Here is a 22513-nt window from a genome sequence, read left to right on the forward strand (position 1 = left end):
TGGCCAACAAAATAAAAGGGAAATAAACGGCAATGCGAAAAAATGCTGGAAGCCCTTGGTTTTGGCCAAAAGTAGGTGGCCAAAATGGAGAAGGAAACGGAAAAGTTTTTTTACCTACTTTGAAAAGCGGGAAGAAGCTTGGCAAAAAGTGAAAAATACTCACGAGCATAGGTACTTATATAAATACATAATACATATACATAAACAAGAAACTAGTGCCAAACTTTGCTGCCAAAGTACGATTGCTCCCAATCAACCTTGAAAAATGCAGCTTTTAACTATCGATGGGTATTTATATTTATGATGCAAACAGCCAAATAGCATAACTATTCTTGCTGCAGATGCTGGCCAATAAGAAGGTGCTGTCTTGCTACTAAAAAGTATATTAAGTAGGATAACTAAATATTTAGTAAAAGTGCCACAAGTAGAACTAAAGTTGCTCCTTTCCTTATACAAGTTGTTAAATGCCTAGGACTTATGAAGAAACAACGAAATTATGTGCTTAACTTCTGGTTTTTCCAGCAGCTCGAAAAAAGTGCGCCATAATTTCAGCATTTTCCTGAATTTTCATTTAAATTTGCGTGCCTTTTTGCGGCTCCTGATGCTTTTTGTTGTAATTGCAAGTGCGCCACTTGCTTTTGACACCTGCTTTTCATTGGGTGGCTTTGCTGGGGTGTGGCAATTGCCGGCGGGGGCGGGGGTCATTTATTATGGCCAGCTTCTTGGCTTTAACGAAAACCCACTACCACTCCACCCGCCCATTTTTCCTTCGGCTCTCTCACACTTTTTTTGCTGTTGCTGGCTGTCGCCGTTTGTAATTGACATGAAAATTTAATACCATAATTTTATTTTGCACTTGGCCTACACTCCACGCCCACCTACCAACCGCCCACCGCCCACCGCCCACCGCCCACGAACGCCTGGTGTTTGCCTTTGTGCTTTTTTAGATTAGAAAAGTTTGCGTCCTTGTTTGTAATTTTTATTTTTATTTTATGTATACATTTAGCTTGCTCTTTTTCTTGTTTTCCTACGCCTATGCAGGCCAAGCTGTGAAAAGGGCAAAGTTTTCGGTCAGCTCTCGAGTTTTTAAAGTGGACAAAACTGCAGTTTTCCCCCATTTCTTCGCATTTTCCCGGCTGGTCGAATATTTTGCTGAAATAGATCGAATTCTATTGAACTTAAATGTATTTTACACGATTTTTGCACAAGCACACTCTCAATTTCTTCAAATAAACGTATTAAATTACAATTTTAAGTCCACAACATTTTCACATGTCTCTGCAACCAAGAAACATTGTCAAATATCCAACCAACTTAATTTTTATTAAATTTTTTATTAATTTTCATTCGCCTGGCGAAGGAGGGCTCCAATTGAGCTGCGATTGAGTTGAGTTCGTCTCACTTTGGTTAATTTTCATTTATTTGCAGGGGTGGCATTTTCATTTCGCTTTGCCGTTGTGCAAATGTTCCACTGTTTTTTCCGGCAGGGCTTTCTTTCTTTCCTGATTTTTGGCATGTTTTTTATGTTCGTTTTTCCTTTTTTTTTTTTTTGCCCGAAGTTTGTGCCTCCATTTGAGCAGAAAATCGCGTCGCTTGCTGCCGGCGCTTTCTGCATTTGAATGACCTGGCAGCGAGAGAGCATGCTTAATAATTCAATTCATAGGCCCAGTCACGAGAAGGAGTCACGGAATACAAAACATATAGTACAAACATACCTATATATATATATATATATATATATATATATATATATCTGTATCTCTGGGCACATTATGGTACGGTAGAAACAAAACAAAACAAAAGAAAGGCAAAAGGCCGGCACTGAAAGAAGTTGGCCACTCATCCTTCGTTATCCCTGAAGGGCCCTGGCATCCTTAAACAGAGTGACACCGTCCAGGAGCTGGCCGACCCGTCCTGCCCTTGCCCATTTCACCTCCACATTAGAGCCGCTGTCTGTTTCTGCTGTTTGCCTTCATTTGCATATACAATTTTTATCCAACCAGCTACAAGCGTTTATTTGCCGACATCCCGACCATGTTCCTGTCCATCTTATGCTCCAAATGGCGAAAAAGTAACCGAAAGGTTGCAAAACATGGAAAATCGTTGCAAAAACACACTCTTCGATCACGAGCATCCTGAGGAATATCAGGTATCGAAGCAACTCTATCAGATATCGAAACTATATTGATTCAGAAATCACCTGGCATTTAAGTGAGCCAAGTAAGCAGCGACTTTTCTAGAACATTGCCTAAATATTTAAATATTTCAACTTAGTCAGCAATGTTTCATTGATTTGGCTGGCTCTTTACTCATATTTTTTAGGCCCACTACATGGCTGACTTATGTATGTATATGTATGTCTATGTTTGTGTGTGCCAGACAAACATCGGCTGGTGGATGAGGGGGGTATGCGCCCCCGGAAAATGCCTGCTCATTTGTAGCTGGGAAATTGCTTTGGCTTGCAGGCTGGCCGAAATTTAATTTGCCTAAAATTGTTAAATGAAGCCAAACTTCAGGCGCAGACAGGCGCACACATACACAGCTCAGTTTGTACTTACGCTTTGTTAATTTAGTTATTAAAAAGAGATTTTTTAGCTCATTGAGCTTCCTCGAAATGTTGTGCGCAAAAAAAGCAACTATGCATGTATGTGTGTGGGCTCTTTATTTTACGCATAGAGGTAAACGAACATTTCACATCATCTCATACATGTTCGGGCTTGTCGAGAGGTAGCTTCTTGGTCATGCTCCTGGTTATTCTTCTGGGTATTTCTTCGGGCTTCGGAACGTTTACGGCCGCAGCATTGGCATCTACGGTAGGTTTGTTTTTTGCCTCTTGAGCACGTGCCTTGGCGCGTACAGCGGCCTGTTTGAGAATGCGTTAAAATTGGGTTAAAAAAGATAGAAATGAAAAAAAAAAAATGATTACTTACAGCTCTAACCTGGTTGAAGTACTTGTCTTTCCAGCTCAAATTAGACCTTTTTAATACTTCATTTGACTCGGATGGTGATGCCGGCAATTGATGGGCCAATCTGGCCAAAATTTTCTTCCACAAACGTTTCCTATTGCGCCAGGAGGTCATTTTGTATAGGTTCTTAACGCTATGAAGCACGCCAGAATTGTCAGTGTGACTCGCCACCGACGCGCCAATTTATCCTGCTTAAAGTATGACCATAACGCATAATGCAACATTTAATACCAGATATATAGCTGATAGACGTGGTAGGGGGCAATACTAATTAATGCGACCACTCCACCAATAACCATGTCGCGATTTCAAATAAGTGGTGCAAAGAATTCGGAGTTTCACCCGTGCTCTTGATGCAAGGTATGCAAGTTGAGGGGCCAAAAAGGAAAACAGCCTTGAGGACCAGTCAAAAGCTGGAAAATGGTCAGGAAAATGGAAAATGGTGCTAGGCCAACCCGTTGACTATCCAATCACTTACTCCACTCATTCATTCATTCGCTCATTCATTCATTTCGGACTCAAACTCGGACTCTCGGGTCGACTTTGCATTTAAATCAATTTAAGCGTTTTACAGTCAGTTGAACCTTTTGTGCTTCATGTCATGTGCACACCGACACACACACACACAAACACCCGCACACAGGAAAACCCACAGGCATAGAAACGGAAAAATGAAATGGAAAATGGGGGAGGTGGAGGTGGGAAAGTGAACGGTGGCTTCCAAACTGCACAGCAAAGTCGACCGCAAAAATAGAGATGGCTTGAAGAAATAGAAAATCCCCAAAACAGAACGCTTACGAGCGGTATTTTTGTTTTCGAACATTTCCCAGCTAATAATAAAAGAATTTTTTATTGAATTTTCAACATTCTTACAGTAGATATTCAATAAAAGAAATACCTACAGCTATGTGAATCTGAGGTTCACGGCCCATAATTCCCGATCAAATGGTATGGGTAGGGTTGCTGATTGTTATGCAACGCTTGGACTGCGATATTCATCGATTCGCATTTCGTAAGCTCATCACGTGCTCATCTCTAAGAAGAGATGCCTGTGCAGAGCAAGAAAGAGATGGGTAGCAAATTATGCAGACACTTAACTATGCCATAAAATTATTCGAATTCTGCATCAATTCTTTGCATTCGTATTCCTACGTACGTTCCGGATACTATCCCCTTTTGTTTTTGCTTTCGTTTATAACTCGAATTTTATTTATTTTTGCCCAATTCGCAGAAAATATGTGAAAACTTGCGTCTCCACTTGCAGGGTTCGTATTGGAAAGCAAAACAAGCAGTTCACTGGGTCTAGGAAATTCAAAGACCTAACAACACTTGGCGCACGAAAATTATGCAGCTAAAAGGTTGCTTACATCGTTTCAACCTATTAAAAAAAAAATAGAAATGTTGGAAAAGCGTAGAATTTTGATGTGATCTTTAGTAATCAAATGGCAACTTAAATTCTGGTGCTTAACCGATTTAAAATGATTTTTTGCGCTGTGGCAGCAAACGGCGGCGGCAGTGATGATTATTATTATTTTTCCTGGCACCGCTACTTTTGTTAAACCCAAACAAGCGTGTGAAAATTGCAGCTGTGTAGGGACGCGAAACAGGATGCAGGACACAATGGCTGTGTGCGTTGTCCTGGCAACAACAATTGTCACAATTGTTAAAAATTTATAATGATACTACGAACTTTTTATGTCCGTCTGGGCACTCGTGTAAAATATTAAGGCAGCCCGCACTAACAAATTTGTGAAAACATTTATTCACTCCGCATTATGTACATACATAAACATACATATATGCACTATTTTTTGTGCGAAAATTAAATACAAATGCAATTTTTACAGTCGCACTGTGTCAACAACAACACCCGCCGTCTTTCCTTTAATTCGCTTTGCTGTTTCGTTTTAATGAATTTGTATATGTATATGTTAAACACATTTCGGTGCCACAAAATAATGGCAAAGAGAACATAAAACAAAAAACGGTAACAAAAAGACAACAGAAAAACGGCAAATGATAATGAGACGGAGTGGCGGGAAAAAACCGAAAAACGAGTTAGCAGCACAAACAGGTAGCATTTTAAGAAAATTACCATTATTTATACAAATTATTTGTTTATTTTACTTAGAGCATTGCAAAGGCAATAGACTAGTGCACCACACAAACATACATGCAACACGATGAATACATGGAAAACAAGTAAAAGCCAAAATAGTAACATCACTTTCATTACCGCCGAAAATCAATTGATTTGCATGCAGCTGTGATTTGACCACAATTGAATCGATTAGCAATCCCTCAACACTTTCCCCGCTAATTGCATTCCCTGTAACTTTTTTGCGAGTGTCGCAGCATTCCGCCGAATGCCGAAACAACAATTAATTAATTAAAAAAAAAATAACAAAAAATTAACTTTAATGGGCGCATGGATACATCGGCATGCTGATTATAAATATTTGCGCGCCGAAAAATATTCTAACTTGGCTTTATTGCGATTTGCCGCCGATTGCCAGTGTTGCAAAACCACCGCCTCACAATTTGCGATGATTAATACGGAACAATGGGGGAAAGCGGCGAAATTCCGTGCGGTGGGCGGCAAATTGAAAACCCAATAAAACACTCAATTTATTTAAATTGCATACGATTGACAATCCGCACAATTGAGCGCAGATGCACTCGAAGAAAAGCTAACTTAATCGCTATGCTAGTTGTAGGCATTATACTATCTAGAAAATCGAGCAACAAACTCGATAGTTTTGTATTTATGTATTATTGTGATTTCAAATAACTAGAATATTTGGAATTCCGTGTCATTTTACGCCGAACGCACTCATTTTATTCCATTTCACGGAGCTCTTCCTTTTTTCGGGCTTTTTCTCCTGGGCGTGCGAGTGTGTGTGGTATATGTACATGTGTATGTGTATGTATATGTATTATATATGCAGCTGATTAGTTAAACAGGACACGTAACGCTTACCACAGCAAAAGTGACAACAACAAGCGGCGTAAAAAAAAAAACACTCGAATATGAATGACAAGCGGAATACAAAATGCGCGAAAAGAGACAACAGAAAAATGGGCAAATAAAAACGTAAGCAAATCAAAAATTTTAGGGCAATCGGGAAAGCTGCAAAAAAAACAAAAAAAAAAATAAAATAAAAACCCTCAAGAAAATTGTGCGTTTTCACGAGGCGGAAAACGCTGATTGGGCCAAATTTCCTCTTGACCGAGATTCGGGATTAGGAAAAGAAAAGAATACACAAGCTATTAGCAAAATGTGAAATGAGCTTCCCATCCATGCAACTCTGTATTTCTCAGATGCGAAATTTAGTCAAATTCCATTGGTTTTCAATTCAGTTACTCAAACTTAAAGATGCGCGCACCTTGAACTTATGTTACTTTTTCGCAAGCATCTTGTTTGTTCCCATCGCCGAATTCCCGAAACTGCGGCAATTAGTGGGCGTATTGGGTGGCCACGCCCCCCGGCGGCCTACGCCCCAGCATCCCATTTGTCATAAAACATAACTCAGCAATTGCCCATGCCCCAATGAGCCCACGTACGCCCATCAATTGTCGTTTTTATCAGCGTACCATGTCGCGAAATGTTGATTTTTTTTTTACCATACACTCAGAAAAAATGTGCTACGAATGCTGTAGCATAGTTAGCAAAGCATATAAAATATAAATTGCTTGAAATCAATTAATATATTTGATAAATTTGTGGTTTGTCTGATTTTAATTGTTATTATTATTATTTTTTTTTTTTTTAATTTTTCCCATTTCTCGGTTATTATTTCGCGCAGTGCCTTTATTGCTGGCTTTCCTTTTATTTTACTCGCCCTCCTAAAAGTGGGCAACAAAAAAGTGGGTGGCAAGTGGAACAGTGGAAACAAAGTGCGTATTATTGACGCCCCAGCCTGTCTTCTTTGTTGCTGCTGCCGCTGTAGCAGTTACAGGGTATTAAAAAATCGAAATGCATGCGCAGTATGTTTGCGCTTGCAAAGATTAAGTTGTTTGTGGCGCAACAATTGATGAACCAAAACCTTTAAAATGAGCAAAATAGCATTAATCCTATAGCTGTGATATTTTTTTAAGTTATTTAAGTTTCGGGCAATTGTTGCAAATATTGCTGTTGTTTTTTCCTATCTATTTGCAGTTTCCATCGCCCGATTTTTGATACTGTGGCCCTCATCTTAACTTGGCTAATCAAAAGCTTACTTGTGTGTTTTTCTGCGTGGGCTTCTTTGTCTGCTCAGCTTGATTTCACATCAAAAGCTGGCAAGCTGGAAAAGTTAAATGCGTCGAGCGGATACTTTTGATTTTTGACATGTGTGGGCATTTTCCGATTATTCAAATTAAAGCCGCCTGCAAGGCCATCAAGAAGCCAAGGCAAATTTTTGAGATAAAAGCATTTTTTACACTGCTGGTTAGATAAACAGTTTCTTTTTACCTTTTTTTGATATTAAACTAGGACTTAACACACACTTTCTTGGTAATTCTATTTGGTTGCATTTAATTTATTAGCACTAGTTAGTGTTTTTGCAAATTGCATTATTCGGCTTGGCTTGTTTTCAAAATGCTCGTCGTTCGTTCTCGTGTAAAGCGGAGTATATTGCCATGCCCCCACGTATCTGAATGCTCATTAATAATTGCAGTTTTGGCCAAAATGGAGCAGACTGTAGCCATTAGTGCGTGGCCGCCTCATCCTCCCGCAGGACTCATGAAATTCAAAACTATCTCCGCCGACCCACCCCCTTTCTATATTTTCCAGCTCCTCAGTTGCCCCTCAATTTTGCTGCTGCAGCCGATAAGGATGTTTAAAGTCGTGGCTGGGGCGTCGTTAGTTCACCGTACGCACCCCTGCCGCCATTTGTCGCCCAGCCAGTGGTATATATGTATATGCACACTATCCGGCATACCCCAGTGCGTATACGCAATATTTCAGTGCCAGCCCCCCTCCGACGTAATGCAGAAAACGCATAGGAGGGTCTGTGCGAGCTGAAATGTTTGGGCTGCTATCTGTTTTAGGCCTGGTTATCATTACCCAGCCCCTGCCACACCCCCGTGTCTCATATTTTTGGCCACAAGAAAGGCAATGCGTTTTCTGTCTTGTCATATGATTCAATGAATTTTTCACACAGCTCGGCAGCAAGGGGGTTCATTGTGGGTATGCACTGAGAGAAAGCAACCGCTGTTCTTCTTATCTATGCGGCAATAGGGAAAGCATTCTCAAAAAATTGAAAATAAAATCCAATCTAACAATGAACGTAGCAAATCAGATACTGGAATATTTTTCCTCAGTGTGGCGATGTCCTGGCCAAATAGCATGACAAATGCATGCAACTCGGCAGGAGCGAGGCTCCAAAGGACGAAAGGGGAGATCGCTTGTTACATGCGAAGCCAAAAAACATTGCAACCCAAGAGCAGAGCCGGGACAAAAGGGGGGTTCCTGGCGGCTTCCTAGGGGGGAGGGGGGATTGTGAGGCGACTGGTGTTATGATTGTTTCACGAGCTGACAAATAGAGCAACATGGCTGGCGGATGGGGGTCGGTTGGTTGTGCAGCCGCACTTTTAGCAAAATTTATGCCCCTCCCTGGCAATGAGCAATGGGTTTCGGGGAAAAGCGCCATGGAAAAGCGGGCTAAGGAGCTGGTAAATCGAGAGATATAATGGGCGTGGCTGCAGTAGGCATATGCTGCCCAGAACTCAAAGTCGATGCCAAAAGTGCTGTGTTTAGCTGTAGCAGTAAACTTGTTTAATTCCAATTAATAAAATAAAAAAAATAAATATATCAGGCAATTAAATTAATTAATCAGGCAATCTTAAATGAACGTAAAAAACATGCTTAAATCACTTGAAATTCATTTACCTGACCAGCAACTCATCATTGCCTTGAAAATCCCATTCAATTTCCTGTTCAATATCCTTTAATCAGACCGAAAAGTGTGCTACAAATTCCGGCCTTTTCCTACATTATATCAAAGTATTTATAGATATATATCTATATATATATATCTATCAAAATTAATATTGCATAGCCAAGCAGGAGAAGGAAGAGGAAGCAGAAGAGGGAGCAAAAACAGCCATTTGCCTGGCACATTAATATATTTATCAAAATCGTTTCCTTGCGCGCTTTTTCCTTCGAACGAATATTGTTTTTTCCATCGTCCTGCGAAACGACGTGACATAATTAGCAAGGGAAGGGGCGTGGCCCGTGGCATTAGGGCGTAAAAATATTAATTTCCACTTAAATGAAAAATTATGCTCAATTTGAGTGCCGACGCAGCAAATAAATTTTTGCACATAAATTCCCAAGCGCTAATAACAATAACAATAATAATCAGCGACATTACGGAGTATTTTGTTTCGCGCGAAGGGGGGAGGGGGGGAGTTGAGTGGGTGTGTCGTTGTGGGCGTTTGCCCAAGTGGGAGTGGCAGCTAATGCTCGGCTATCGTTGGGCGATTAAAATTTTGTTATTAATTAGATGCGCCCGGTGTCGTGTAATAATTCACAGCTCATCCATATGCGTTGCACGTGTGTGTGTGTGTGTGGGTGTGTGTGTCGGTGAGTTGTTAATGTGTTGGGCATTAGTGTGAATGTGCGCTTGTGTGCGTATGTTTCATGTGGCAATTAAAGCGCTGATCCAAAAAGTCCTTTAAAAACACGAGAAACATCTAAACTTTGGGTACATTTATTTAATAATGCGAAAAAAGTATTTGCAAATTACGTATACGCCACCGTAGTTATAATAATAAAATTAAATTATTTTGCACTTTGAATAAATACGCTTTAAAGGGCCTAACGAGATTTTTATGTGAACGATTTTTTGCGGCCAAAAAAAAAATGGAAAAATGTTGCTCCAAAATTGAACAGCTTTTCAGCATTTTGTGGCCTTGCCTGCCCCGCCCACTCCTTCGCCCCCCAATAACGCCCCTCGCCCCGCCCCCCTTTAACTACGCCCATGGCCGGGGGCCGCTATCAATTTCAATTGCGTTTATGCCGCTGGCAGTGTAATCAGTTTTTCGCTTATTGCCGCTAACTTCGCCGCACACAACGAGGTCAAATCAGACACGACACGCCCACTGCCGCCCACTCCACTGGAAATCCACTCATAGAGCCAGAGTATTGGATAATTGGGCTATGCGAAAAATCAGCAGCCATCACCAAATCCCTGTGTACATACATATGTACACTATTGTCCACTTTATTTACTCTATTTAGTAGCACCGCTTCATTTCCATGCCGCACTTTTCAAATATTTCCCCTGTGTGTTTATTTGTTTTCTTACTTCTTTATTTTTATTTTTTGTTTTTGGTACGTTTTATAGTTTAGTTTAGCCGAAAAATGTTCTTTTGTTCGATTTGTGTGCCTGCAATTGGCGAGAAATTCAAATTAAATCAATTTTGTTTTTGTAATTGGAGCTTGTCAATTGCTTTGATGTTGTTGCCACACGATTCGTTATTCTATTTTCCGTCTGTTTTCGGTTAAGCAAATAAAATGCAATGCCACACAGAATGGCCGAGTGGAGAAGCAGAAATATACAAAATTGACATAAACTAAAGAAAAATATTGCTGACAAAATCGTTATAAACATTGATTTTCAACCTGTTTACCTGTTTTTTCTCTTTTTTTGTCCGCTATTTTCAGGTGAGTTGGCAAACAGAGATTTCGAGTGCTTTCAATGGGCTGTGTAAACTTGATAAGTGAGTGTACTTTGGTAATTAAGTTATTTTCACTGCGAAGGTAAAACAAATAAACCCAAGAAAATCCTCATTTATTTAAAAAGAAACGGGGAAATACGGGAAAAAAATAACAAAACGCCATTCTCCTCCAATAAATTTATTCACATTTTCCGCAAGTTTCCATCTATTTTCCAATTTATTTCAGCCCCCTCAAATAATTTTTTGCAGTTTGTTTCGAAGACAGATGCGGCAAGAGGTGAATTCATTTTTAATTAAAAACAAGCCACGCCCACCGCAAAAAGTAAAGCACGCAAAAAAATTGCGAAACATAACAACTAGGGATAGAATATACACAAATATATAGTTCATATACATGTACTATGTACATATATATACCTAAAAACCACAAAAAGCCCCTCTTTTATTTATTTTATTTTTTTGCCATCTTCAGTCAAATTCATTTCGGGTAGAAAAATGTTAGCTGTGTGCAGTTTCTTTTTTTTTTTGCCAGTTTTCTTCTATATTTTTATACTTTTTCCTGCGACAGCTTTTCATTTGGCCGTGGAAAACCCCGTTCCATTGCCATTTCCATTTCCATTTCCCAGCATCCCAATGAAGCACTTTCTGGCTTAATGCCTTCCTAATTGAAAGTTGCAAAAATTACAGGTGAAAGAGACGGCAGAAAGTTTTTGCCCAGCAAACCGCAAATAATAACAAGAAGGAGTGGGAAAAGCGCCTGCTGGGAACAAAGCCCGCGACGAGAGGAGTGAAAAACGAGTGGAAACGGGTGGAAAATGTCGAGCTATTGACTACAAAAATTCTACAGCAGCACCCAAAAGAACGCAGAAAGAAAACGCCGCTGCAAAAGATAAAACCAAGGGATATTATGAAAAGAAATGCGGGAAAAGTCTTTCTGTAGATTTGTACATTTGCACAGGCTATATATTTATTTTCCATAAAATAAAAAAAAAAGAAATAAAAACAGTCCTGCTTATTAAGTTTCAAAATCTCTACGAATTTAAAGCCCATTCGATATGTGCGTATATTAATTAATCTATATTTTTTTTTGTATTTAAAGAGATATACTTTTTTTTACTTTTCTTTGCCAAGTGCCACTAATGCACTGACCTTGACTGTGCCCGCCAGCTGTTGAGGTAGGCTAAGCAGCTTATCTGCTGGCAAATGCATTGGAACCGCGTTCTCAATCAGATCGGGTCAGCGCCCACTGACACCCATCTTAACCCGCAAACGCCCCCGGGCAGGCGCTTAACCCATTCCAATTGGCAAGTGCCCATTAGTCGGGGGCCATTTAATTAAGCGGGCGTGGCAATTGATTATAATCGGCGGCTACCGAAAGCGAACGGCAAACAAAACGAATATCGAAATCCAAATCGAAGTCCAAATCCAAATCCGCATCCAAATTGATTGCCAAATTGAGGGCCGAATAACGAATAACAGGCAGATAAATAAATACATAAAAGGGTGTAGGTCAAAACACGCGTGACCTTGCCGAACATTTTGCACAGCAGCTTTTCCCGCTGGCCATAAATAATTTATTGCAATTTTCCTCTCTCATTAATTTGCCAACAGTCAAATGGCAAATAATCGGAGCCCCAAGGCTCCAAATAATTCCATTAACTGGCAAATACAAATCCAAATTACGCAAATAAAACGGAGTTTCGTAATTTATTATGTCAATCAGCCGGAGGTAACACTAGCCAAGAATTATAATCAGTTAATATGCTTAAAATCGCGCAATTTGATTTCCAGCTCATCACTTTTAAAAGCATCTCCATTAAGAAAATAAAATAAGATTTTTTTTTTGCTATGATTATTGTGATAAAAATGTAACATTTATTAATCTAGTCATTTCATCTAGTCGTTTTTCATCGCATTTTATTACCACTTCACCAAAGGGTTGATTTAGTTTGTTTAACACTTCTGTTTGGGTTTATACGATTAATTAACAAATTAATTGGGGGGCAAATGCGGCCTCAACTTTACGCGCCGCTAAGTCAACAGAAATCGAAAACTTTTCAAATTGTCATAATTATTCAAAATCGTTTTCCGCCCAATTTGAATACAGTTGGGCCCGCCGCTTTTTTTTTTCTTTTTTATTACTTTTCCGAGCGGCGATTCCAGAGACGTTCTTTCCTTTAATCACGCCTCTTTGATTAATGGCTCTCCGGCAATTGACAGGAATTTGTTGTTTGTAGTAAGAGGGGGAAAAAAAGAGGAGCCACGAAAATAGAAATAGGGCTAAAAATGTTGCCAAGAATTTTTGCGGCCCGGCCAGAGACAAGCGACAATGAGACAAAATTGTCGCAGATTTTTCTCTTTCTTCTGGATTTTTTCCTATTTTCCATGCCCTGCGGCATTCAAATATGCAACAGCAAAGCGGCGGAAAAGCAGGAAAATGGTGAAAATGGGTTGGGAAGAGATGCCTGGGCATGCCAAAGGTAGCTGCCAATTTATTTTGCATTTTCTTGGCCGATATTGGCCATCCCTTTTGCTTCATACTCTTCCCAAAAAGGTAAAAGAAAAAAATAAAAATAAAAATAAAAATAAAAAAAAAATTCATTTTGTTAAATCTCTGATCGAACTTAACTTTTATTTAAGGAAAATTCAACCAGCGCAGTTCTTTGACGAATTAAAAATTTAACGCAGAGCATTGGTACTCTATAATTTCATATTCGTTGTGTGATTCTTTGGCATTTTTTTTTATTTTATTTTTTTTTTTTGGTTCTGGCCCGGTTTCTTCTCGTTTTTATCGCGACATTTTGCTGCATGTGCGAGGGTTTTTTTTCCAAGGGGAAAGTGTTTGGGGGGCTTGGAATTCCTGCATAAATCGCATTGATACGGGCACAAAAAGGAGCAGGAGCAGTTTTTCCCTTTGTTCGCCGCTAGACTTGGCCACGTTTTATGGCCACGCCCCCTCTTAACCCATGAGAGCGCCGCCCTGGTCTGCTTAACCTGCACGTGATGTGAAAGAATCGCTATGCCAGCTGAGCCCAGAACGTGTCCTTCCTCCAAACTCCCAACTGCAACTCCAATTCAGATCTCAGCTGGAGTCTACGTCTGTCCTGGGACACTGAGAAAAAAAATGTGTAACCCAGCGGAAAACATGAAGCTAAGTTGCACAGGTTCCAGATACAGTAGCTCAGTTTGTTCTCGGTAAACTGAATATAACTTTATTAAGTTCTGGTTTCTTGCAGTGCAGTCCTAATGATAAGTCTGAACTTTTTGGGGGGTAAGTTGGCCAGGGGTTATGGTTATATCCGGAACTCTGGTTGCATGTGAGTTCATGTGACAAATGAGCCAGCAGCCAGGATTCAAGAGTGCGGAAAGAAAGAAATTTGTAGATAAAAAGCAGTTTGCAGTTTGGCGGAGGAAGGGGGGCAGTAGGGGAATGCCATCGGAATGCATTATAGCATTGTGGTATCAATATTTGATCGGAGATCCAGTTCACGTTCGTCCATTTACAATTTAGATTTTCATATTTTGGGCGCTTATACCCAACTAAATTAAATACCAAGAAATAAGATTAATACTTGTATTTTACACGATATTTGCGACACACCAGAAGTTCTCTTTAAGCCAGGCCAAAAGGAACTTTAAGCCAAATGCTCCCCGCCAGTGAGCAAATTTCCCATCACTGATTGACTGCCAAAAGCGAATAATTCAAAGTTCCTGACAAACTTTCCCTTTTGTTCCTGCCATTCCTTTTCCTTTCTTTTATGCTCTCTTGTTTATTTTTTCGACTCGCTTTCGCCCTTGATTTTGTTTTTTTTTTTGGCTTTTGCGAACTTGGCCCTAGAATTTATTTTTATGACTCACGCACTTTTGCGGCTTCCGCTTGGAGCTGCTGCTCCATCAAAATGGAGCCATCAACACCTGCTTAGAGGGAAAACTGGGTGGAAATTCAGGGGGGAGGTAAGCGAGAGTGAGGGGACCAAAGCGCGAAATATTTATTTCGCTGGCAGAGAAACTTGGCTTTGAGTTATGGCCGGCTGTCTGCGGAACTCAATTTGAATAAATTGTTGAAACAAAACTCAAGCATATATGCACCGGGAAAAAAAAGGGTGGGCACACGCGCCGCAAATGTAAATAAAAAGCGTAATACACTCGCACAAAACTCAAACAGAAGGAGCAAAGCCATAAAAATGAAGGCTAAGATGAGGGTTAGGTCCTGCGGGCCAGAGGACCTGCAAAATGGGGGCAGTGATTTGCTTTCCATCCCCCCTCCCGCGCCAAACTTTTCGCGCTGCGACTTTAAAGCGAAGTTTACGGATTGGTAGCGAGTACTTTTCCTTTTTGCCGTTTGATTTTTCCCCCATTTGTTGGGCATTGCAATTGCCAACAGTTGGGAAAGTAAAGTGGCGCTGGTAGAGGTTTTTCCATGTGTGAAGAATCAAGGCGCATACATTAGAAAAAAAGAAAAAGAAAGTACAGTGCGACTTGGAAAAGAACGACAGCAGGAGCTAACAATTCAATCAAAATGAAAAGCAATTAGTTTGGCTTAGAGTGAGATGGGGTGTTAACTTGTTCTTTGCAATAAGAAAAGTAAAACTTTGCTCTTAGCGTGCGTTCACTGTAGCCGCCCACGCGGCTTTTAAGCTTATTTACTGCTTATATATTTTAACACTCCCCGTGCCCCTAAAAACTGGCACAGCTTCCTCTGACAACGCCCCCACCTACCCCCACCCCACGAAGTTCCACCTCCCCCTCGAAGTTCACCCCTCCCCCCGCGCAATGCGAGAAATGAAACCGAATAACAACAACAAACGATTTCCCTCGGCCTGGTCGGCGGTATTGGAGCGGGCTTCAACTTCAATATATATTTTATTTTTCGGCAGCACTTCCGTGGCAGTCAGCCAAACCCCCAGTAACCCCCCACCCCCCCCCCCCCTCCAAAGGGGCATCCCGAGCGGCGAATCCTGCAGCCACCCCCCTCTCGATGGCCCTCAACATGACAAATGGCTGCAAATCGTCTTCCTGTCGCGACCGCCGCGTTGACAGCAAATGGTTTTTCCTTTTTTTTATTCTGTTTTGGGTGTTTTTTTGTTGTTGTATTTTTTATCGTTATTTTTCATTATTTATTTATTTATTTAGCATTGCGTTATATTTATGCCCCCTTTCTTGCGCCTTATAGGACAGCTCGAAACATTCTTATCTGCAAGTTATCCGGGTTTTCCGCGCTTTCATTTTTCTTCTTCTGGCTAGCTGCCACAAAATAGGGCCACCATTAAAGTCAGACTTTAAGCAACAGTTTGGGCTTAAAGTATTATTTAAAAAGCAACTTTATTGGTCTGAATGTAATGCAAGAGCTCGGCAGCCAAGTTGGAGATAAGACTGATTTAAATAAAGCCATTCACCTTGAGAGTAATGGGAAATATTCGTATTAGGGTCCTTCAACCGCCGCCCCTTCCCCTTGAAATGTCGCCCAAAAGTACTCGACTTTGATTTAAGCCGCAACGCCCACTGGCAGGGCTCGATTGAACCCAAAATGAACCCGGGACAACCTTTTCCAAATTGGTAAATTTGCGAAATTCAAGCGTTTTGAGGTTTGGCGACCTTTCAACCCTTCAACCCACCAAAATGTCCGGGCACCGCAGTCTTGTCAACTTATTTAGTGCTCGGCCGCAAGACCCAATCACAAACATACGAACAAGATGGGGAATATTAGCTAGAGAGTGAGACGAGACATATGGGCGGGTGGGAGAGAGAGAGAGAGAGAGAGGGAGAGGGAGAGGGAGATGGACAGCCATACATACATACGTAGGGTATATGGCGCGGGAAAACAATGCACTGGCAACACGCAATCCAAAAAGTGAACTAAGTTCAGAGGCGGAAATTTCGCAGCGACCGCAGCGACCAGAAAACAGAACCGAAAACCAAAGCCAACCAACACACCGAGAAGCCGGCGTGGGGTTAACGGGGGCGTTAGGGGGTTAAGAGCGGCTGCCAACTAAACATTACGCATACGCCTCGTTGTCTGCGCACCTACACACACTTGACCCACAGATGGGGCTCACATAATAGCATTAAAGAGTAGTTTTCATATGCATTTTAAAGCATATATCTAGATATTATAAACTAGATATTATTACATTATTTTATTATGAAGATCTTAAAGGTCGCAACGAAAAAGCTGGCCAAAAATCCATCTTGAACATGAATAGTGGTTTGTACGCAGACATATCACATATGTTCATAGATCGCTAGAATGGGTTATATTGTTTTGACCGCGAGTGTATGGACGTCTGACCATTCGGCGGACCAGCGGCAGCTGGAAAAGCTCTCACAAAAGAAGCAAACAAAGCGGAAGGAAATAAGGAAAAAAGTGGGCGACGACCTTTTCACGAAAATTCATTGTCAAGCCGTGTGTGCCGAGGAAAATGAGGGAAAATGGGGGAAATGGGGGAAATGGTGGATGCCGGGGCGCGAATGAGAGGGGGAATGAGTGGACCTGCACCTGACACGAAACTGTTGACGAAGTCGGGCCACTTCAAACAGTTTTCGCCCACCCGACGACCTCCCGAGGCCGTTTATTAAAACTAATTAAAATGTTTAAAACATTTATAGAACAAACGGAATGAAGGGGAACGAACGAGAGGGGGGGGGGCGGTTCGCCAGCACGGGAACAATACACTGGCAAGGACATTCAAGGGGAGCGAGTCCTTAATTGCCGCAATTAACGTTGGCAACAACGCACCAACCCAGCAACGCCCATTCTGAATTTTGTTTTAGTACCAGAACAAAACCGGAAATACTTTATGCTATTTTTTTTGCTTAAATGCAATATTTAGTGGCTTAAATTGAAGGCAGTAACTGTGAGTGCAAAAAAGTGAGTGCTTTTCTAAGAAGAGATCCTGCGAAAATCGGCCACAATTCGCTTTCGTTGACCTCGTGTAACTTTCGTTTGCCGGATTTCGCCGCCGTATTTCCCGCTGGCATCCTTCGGAGGATTCGGAGGACAAAGATCCTTGTGCGTCCGGCACTTCATCAATCCCTGCTGCTCGCCATATCCCTTTCTGAGCTGTTCCCATTTTAGTTTCTGCGAGCCATTCACAAACTGCCAAGGAGCGGGATTTTGCTCCCTTTATTTTCGCCTTTATCCAGCAGATTTTCATTTTTTTTTCTTTTTTTACTCCTCTTGATTTGCATTTCTGCTGCTGACATCGATTTGGCCGCTTTTCAAGTGCACAATTCTCTTTCATTTCCCTTTCCCACACGTCTCCTCTCTGCTCGCGATTCCTTTTGTTTTCTTCGCGATTTTTTGTTGGTGGATATCGTTGCGCGACATTTGCATAAGCCCGCATAGAGCCACGCCCACCCCGCCCTGCTGATCCATGTTGAGTGTGCACTGGAAAATGAAAAGGCCTTCGTTTGATCGCAAAACGGTGAAGATGCGAAAAGTAGTGCTAGTTTATACTGTACTAAAGACGGGGAAAATCCTTCAAGTGATCTGTCTAGTAGTTAAAATATGCATTATTGCCAAATTCAAGGATTTATAGCTGCCTTTTTGGGCCGTGCATATTGGCTATATGGTTTATATAGCACCCACTGCACTTTATTATTTACTGCATTGCCAATATCGTCGTCGTTGCACTTGCACCCAGCCACCCACTGCCACTGTTTCCACCCCCTGCAACTCCCCCGCACCCCCGCACCACAGCTCCACTCATGCGCAAGGACAAAATGCTTTTCCAAATTGATTGAAGGCGCGCTTCGGCTAGATAACTAATCAATACATTATTGTAATATTATGCCTAAATCTAACAAAATTTATCTGTGCAGGAGGAACCAAGAACAATTTAACACTTTTTTTTTTATGAAATTCCACATGAAATTAAACAAAAATACATTTTTGATGGCCGGAAAAATGTACTTAACTATTCGATGGTAGCGCAAAATATGAAATTCCATGCCACATTTTTCATATTTCACATTTTATCTACGAATCTTCCAACCGCAGGGCGCAGGAATGTATGCAACATTTTCTGTTATTCAACTGCACCAAATTATTTTGGAAAAAAAAGCAGCAGGCAGGGCAAAAAAAAGCAGAGAAACCAAATGCATGTCCTAATTGATGACAGGGCAAACATGGGCCAAAGCAAAGAAATAGGAGAAGTAGTGGAGCCAATAACAACAAAGGGGGGAAATCGAAACTAAGCAAAACAAAAGCTAAAACCGAAACCAAAAAAAGAAAAAAAAACGGAAAACGGAAAACGCAACGAAGTTTTGCACAATTTAGTGCACATTGTTGCCATTTATTGTTGTTATTGCCGCTGTAAAATTGACTTAACTGTACTGCAACAGCAATAATAGCAGCCCCCGACCCCTCAGCCAGCCCTGACCTACACTGGAAATAACAGCACGGCACAAAGCTCAATTCACGTTTGTAGTCATTGAAAGCTTACTAGTTGTGCAAGGTCACACTGCTGGCTATCCCCCATCAAGCAAGGGCACACTGCAAACTTTATGATGATCCCAGCATATTCTAGCATATTTTTAGTCATACGATTTTTCCATGTGCACAAAGGCATTAGAAAATCCCTCCTTGGTCTAACCCTTTTTTATTTCGTCCTACTGGTTGGGGAACTTTGTGCCCATTATTGATCCACTGCATATAGGAGAGACTATTCCACCTTAGCAGAGGGGCGTAACCTCGCTCAACTCTCGACCCCTGCCCTTTCAGAGCCCCTCACCTCCCCCCCTCCGCCCATGGGAATGCCTAATACGGGTCTTTATTTAATTTAATGCCATTTTGTGCTGCCACCCCACACAAAAGGGATGAAGCCGAAGGAACAACAACCGCAGGAGCAACAACTTAATATTCATAATAATAATACGAGCAAATAGACTGTGCGAGAGATAGGAAAAACATCAAATGCCACAAAGGGCGAGCAGGATGGGCTTCTTTAAAGGCGCATATAGTGTTGTGTACTCAAAAAAAACAAAAAATAATAATAAAAAAATGGAGCAAAGAGTTGTTTATACCTTGCATTAGGTCGCCTTGAATGTAGTATATATTTATGTGACTAGTGAAAATATTGCATTAATTTAGCAGTCGCTTTCATTCACTTAAGTTCGCCCTCAAAATGCAGCGACTTCTTGCACTTTTCAATGTGCACTCAGCATAAGCTTTACAATTTCTTTAATATGTGTTTATTTTGCTTGGATCGTGCACCTTTTAGCTGTGCCACTTCCACATGTTGACACGCTGTGCAAAATGGGGAAATGGCAGTGCTGCACAACAAATGAAAAAGCAATGCTACGATTTCGTATCACATTCTGCACTTTTGGCTCATTTAACTACACAAATTATTTCGTTTATGCCTTGCAATGCGTTTTTTTTTAATACTTCAACGAAAGTTGTTGCAGTGTACTCGTATTCATTACTGCGTGAATGATTCATTCGATAGTCGCTGCAGTTGCAGCTATTCCCATGTAAAAGTTCTGCTCGTGTGTGTGTGTGTGTGCGGTGCATCTGTGTGCCGTGTGTGTTTAAAAAAGAGAGATTGTTTATTATACAGCAGACGGCGGAAGGCAGCGGCGCATTCGCCTCCTTCTTGCAACAATAACACAAAAACACAAAGGGAGCACAACAACAACGAGAAGCACATGTCCGCTTGGGCGCCTTGTCTTAACGCCCCGCGCCCCGCCCTCGCACCCTCCAAATTCCCAGGACAACAGGCGCCTTGTTGCACATGAATAGACACGCACACACGTGCAATTACCAGCACCCACCTACTCCCCCCTCACCCTCTCGTTTTTTCCTTATTTTTCAGTACTTTGCTTAAACGCTTTAAATTGTTTTCCATTTTCCGTCTGTCCTTCTTTTTTTGCTTTTTTTGTTCGTTGTTGTTTTGGGGCAAGGAAAATTTGTAGCTAAGCGCATTTGGGGAATTTAAACTCATTTTGTGAGCCTTTTCGTAAATCGCCCAGGACCTCGTCCCTTTTCCTGAATTCCCATTAAGGGAATACACTGAGTGGGCAAAAGATATGTTTATCCAGGCCCCAAGTAGCAATTTTCCAAGGAGCATGCAATAATATGTACGTTTATGCTAAATAAAAAGAATAATAAAAATAACAATTAAAAGCTTAACCAAAGGCACTTCTATCGCAACATTCAATCGCTTACGGAAATAGTTTACAGTTTCATAATTGAAAATGCAACAAAGTGCGCGGCTTGCCAGCGAACTTTATGCAAAATTTCGTTATTAATTAACGCACTTCACGTAACCGTTTAAGCCAACAAGCAGCTGATGGCCAGTAATGAAATATTTCGCCTGCAGTTAATTACACACAGTTAACTCGTTCGCTCGCCGGAATTCGCCGGATGCCAATTGAATCAATTTCCAATTAGAATTTCACTTCGCCATCGCAGCGCCATCTAGTGTAAATATTGTGAAGCACTTGCACCGCGGGTCGAGAGAGTCCAACATTTGAACTTTGCTCGGCAATACTTAGCAGGGGCGTCGACGGGGGGAGCCACTTTTCGTTGTTACACTGAACAAAAATATGGAGAATATGCAGGGAAAACCACCGCCTGCGCTTGCTGCCAACAAAAAAAAATAATAACAATAAAACCCCCCCATTAATAATATCCCTGGTGCGCCACTGATCTATCGCATATTAGAGGTGCCAAAAGGGAGCGGTGGGCGGCGGGTGTGGTGGGGGCGGTGCGCTCTGCTTTATTGTTGTAGCGCAAACAATTTCGTGTCATCCGCAATTAGGCAGGCTTCAGGCTCAGGCTCGCGTAATATCGATTTAATTGCGACCGGTCGCCGAGGGGGGTTAAGATGGCCCACCAGGGGTTAAGCATATATGCATGAGGTATCCACAACAACAAGGTGGATAATGTGGCCGCGGCGGATTGAAAGAAAAGCGAATGCGACACGCAAGCCTTCGAAAGACGTAAATGAACGATTCCAACGATTTGAATGCCAGTCATTCGAAGATTTATAATTTATACAATTTTGAAAGGAAATCATTATTGAAACTACTTTAAGCCCAATATTCTGGTAGCTTAGCTGCCCGAGGCGCATTAAAGAAGGACACGTTTCAGCTGCGGATTATACCAATGCCAATACCAATGCCACGCCCCTGCAATTCTCCACACTACATGCATAATTGAATTTAGTGTGCCGCTCGGTCTCATTCCCATTCGAACTGAATGAGGTTCCAATTTGATTGCATTAACATTTGACATCGCACAGGAGCACAGGACTTTTGCTCACAATGGTGCAGACGTGCCAAAATACAAAGGGCCCAACACTGCGAGAAATCGGGTGTGGGTTGGTGGGCGGCCTGCCTTGTGGCGCATTTTAAATTGATGTAGCCACTCTGGAGCAACCTTTGCGGATTGCTTTCAGTGACGATGCCACACTGATGTGTGCATACATTAACAAAAGGTTTTCGTCCTTTCTGCAGCCGCCCGTGTTTCTCCTTTGTTTCCGGTGGCCTTCGCTTAATATGCAGGATTTTGTTATTAATATTCAATTAAAAGGCTTCAGCGGGCAGTGGGCGTGGTCGTTGGCAAATGCGAAGGCGGCGCGAAAAGTTTTGCTTAGCTCGCCGATGCTTTTTCCTCCTTCGTTTTGTTTTCCCTTCGACAAACCCCCCCCAAAAAAAAAAAACAGAAAAAAAATTGATGAATTTATTGGCCGAGCCACGCCCCCTCCTGCCCGACGCCCACGACTAATTTATAGCTGCTACTGATGAGCGGCAAGAAGAGGACCAAGTGGCACCAGCTGAGCAACATAAATTTGATTACGATTTTTCCCTATTTTGTTGCTCCTTTGCCGACAGTGGGAACAGTCACGTGTCCCTAAACTGTTCCCAGTTCTTGCTTT

The 22513-nt window shown here is 41.6% G+C and overlaps 2 protein-coding genes across 2 annotated transcripts in view; one reads left to right on the plus strand and one right to left on the minus strand.

The window, feature by feature from the left end:
* LOC117146940 (irregular chiasm C-roughest protein) overlaps positions 1–22513 on the plus strand; it is a 34201-nt gene that overhangs the window by 2874 nt on the left and 8814 nt on the right. The window lies entirely within an intron of this gene.
* Positions 2652–3080, minus strand: LOC117147079. The gene is made up of 2 exons (XM_033313842.1): positions 2931–3080; positions 2652–2863 (listed from the first exon to the last, which is right to left on the minus strand). Exons 1-2 carry the CDS (start codon positions 3078–3080, stop codon positions 2702–2704), a joined length of 312 nt encoding a protein of 103 aa, XP_033169733.1. The 3' UTR covers positions 2652–2701.

Source organism: Drosophila mauritiana, chromosome X (genome assembly GCF_004382145.1).
Source record: "Drosophila mauritiana strain mau12 chromosome X, ASM438214v1, whole genome shotgun sequence".
Lineage (NCBI taxonomy): Eukaryota > Metazoa > Arthropoda > Insecta > Diptera > Drosophilidae > Drosophila > Drosophila mauritiana.

Coding starts and splice junctions, on each gene's coding strand:
- LOC117147079 (XM_033313842.1), bottom strand. CDS start 3,080: ATGACCTCCTGGCGCAATAGGAAACGTTTGTGGAAGAAAATTTTGGCC. Junction 2,864..2,930: donor ACTTCAACCAGGTTAGAGCT/GTAAGTAATCAT, acceptor ATTCTCAAACAG/GCCGCTGTACGCGCCAAGGC.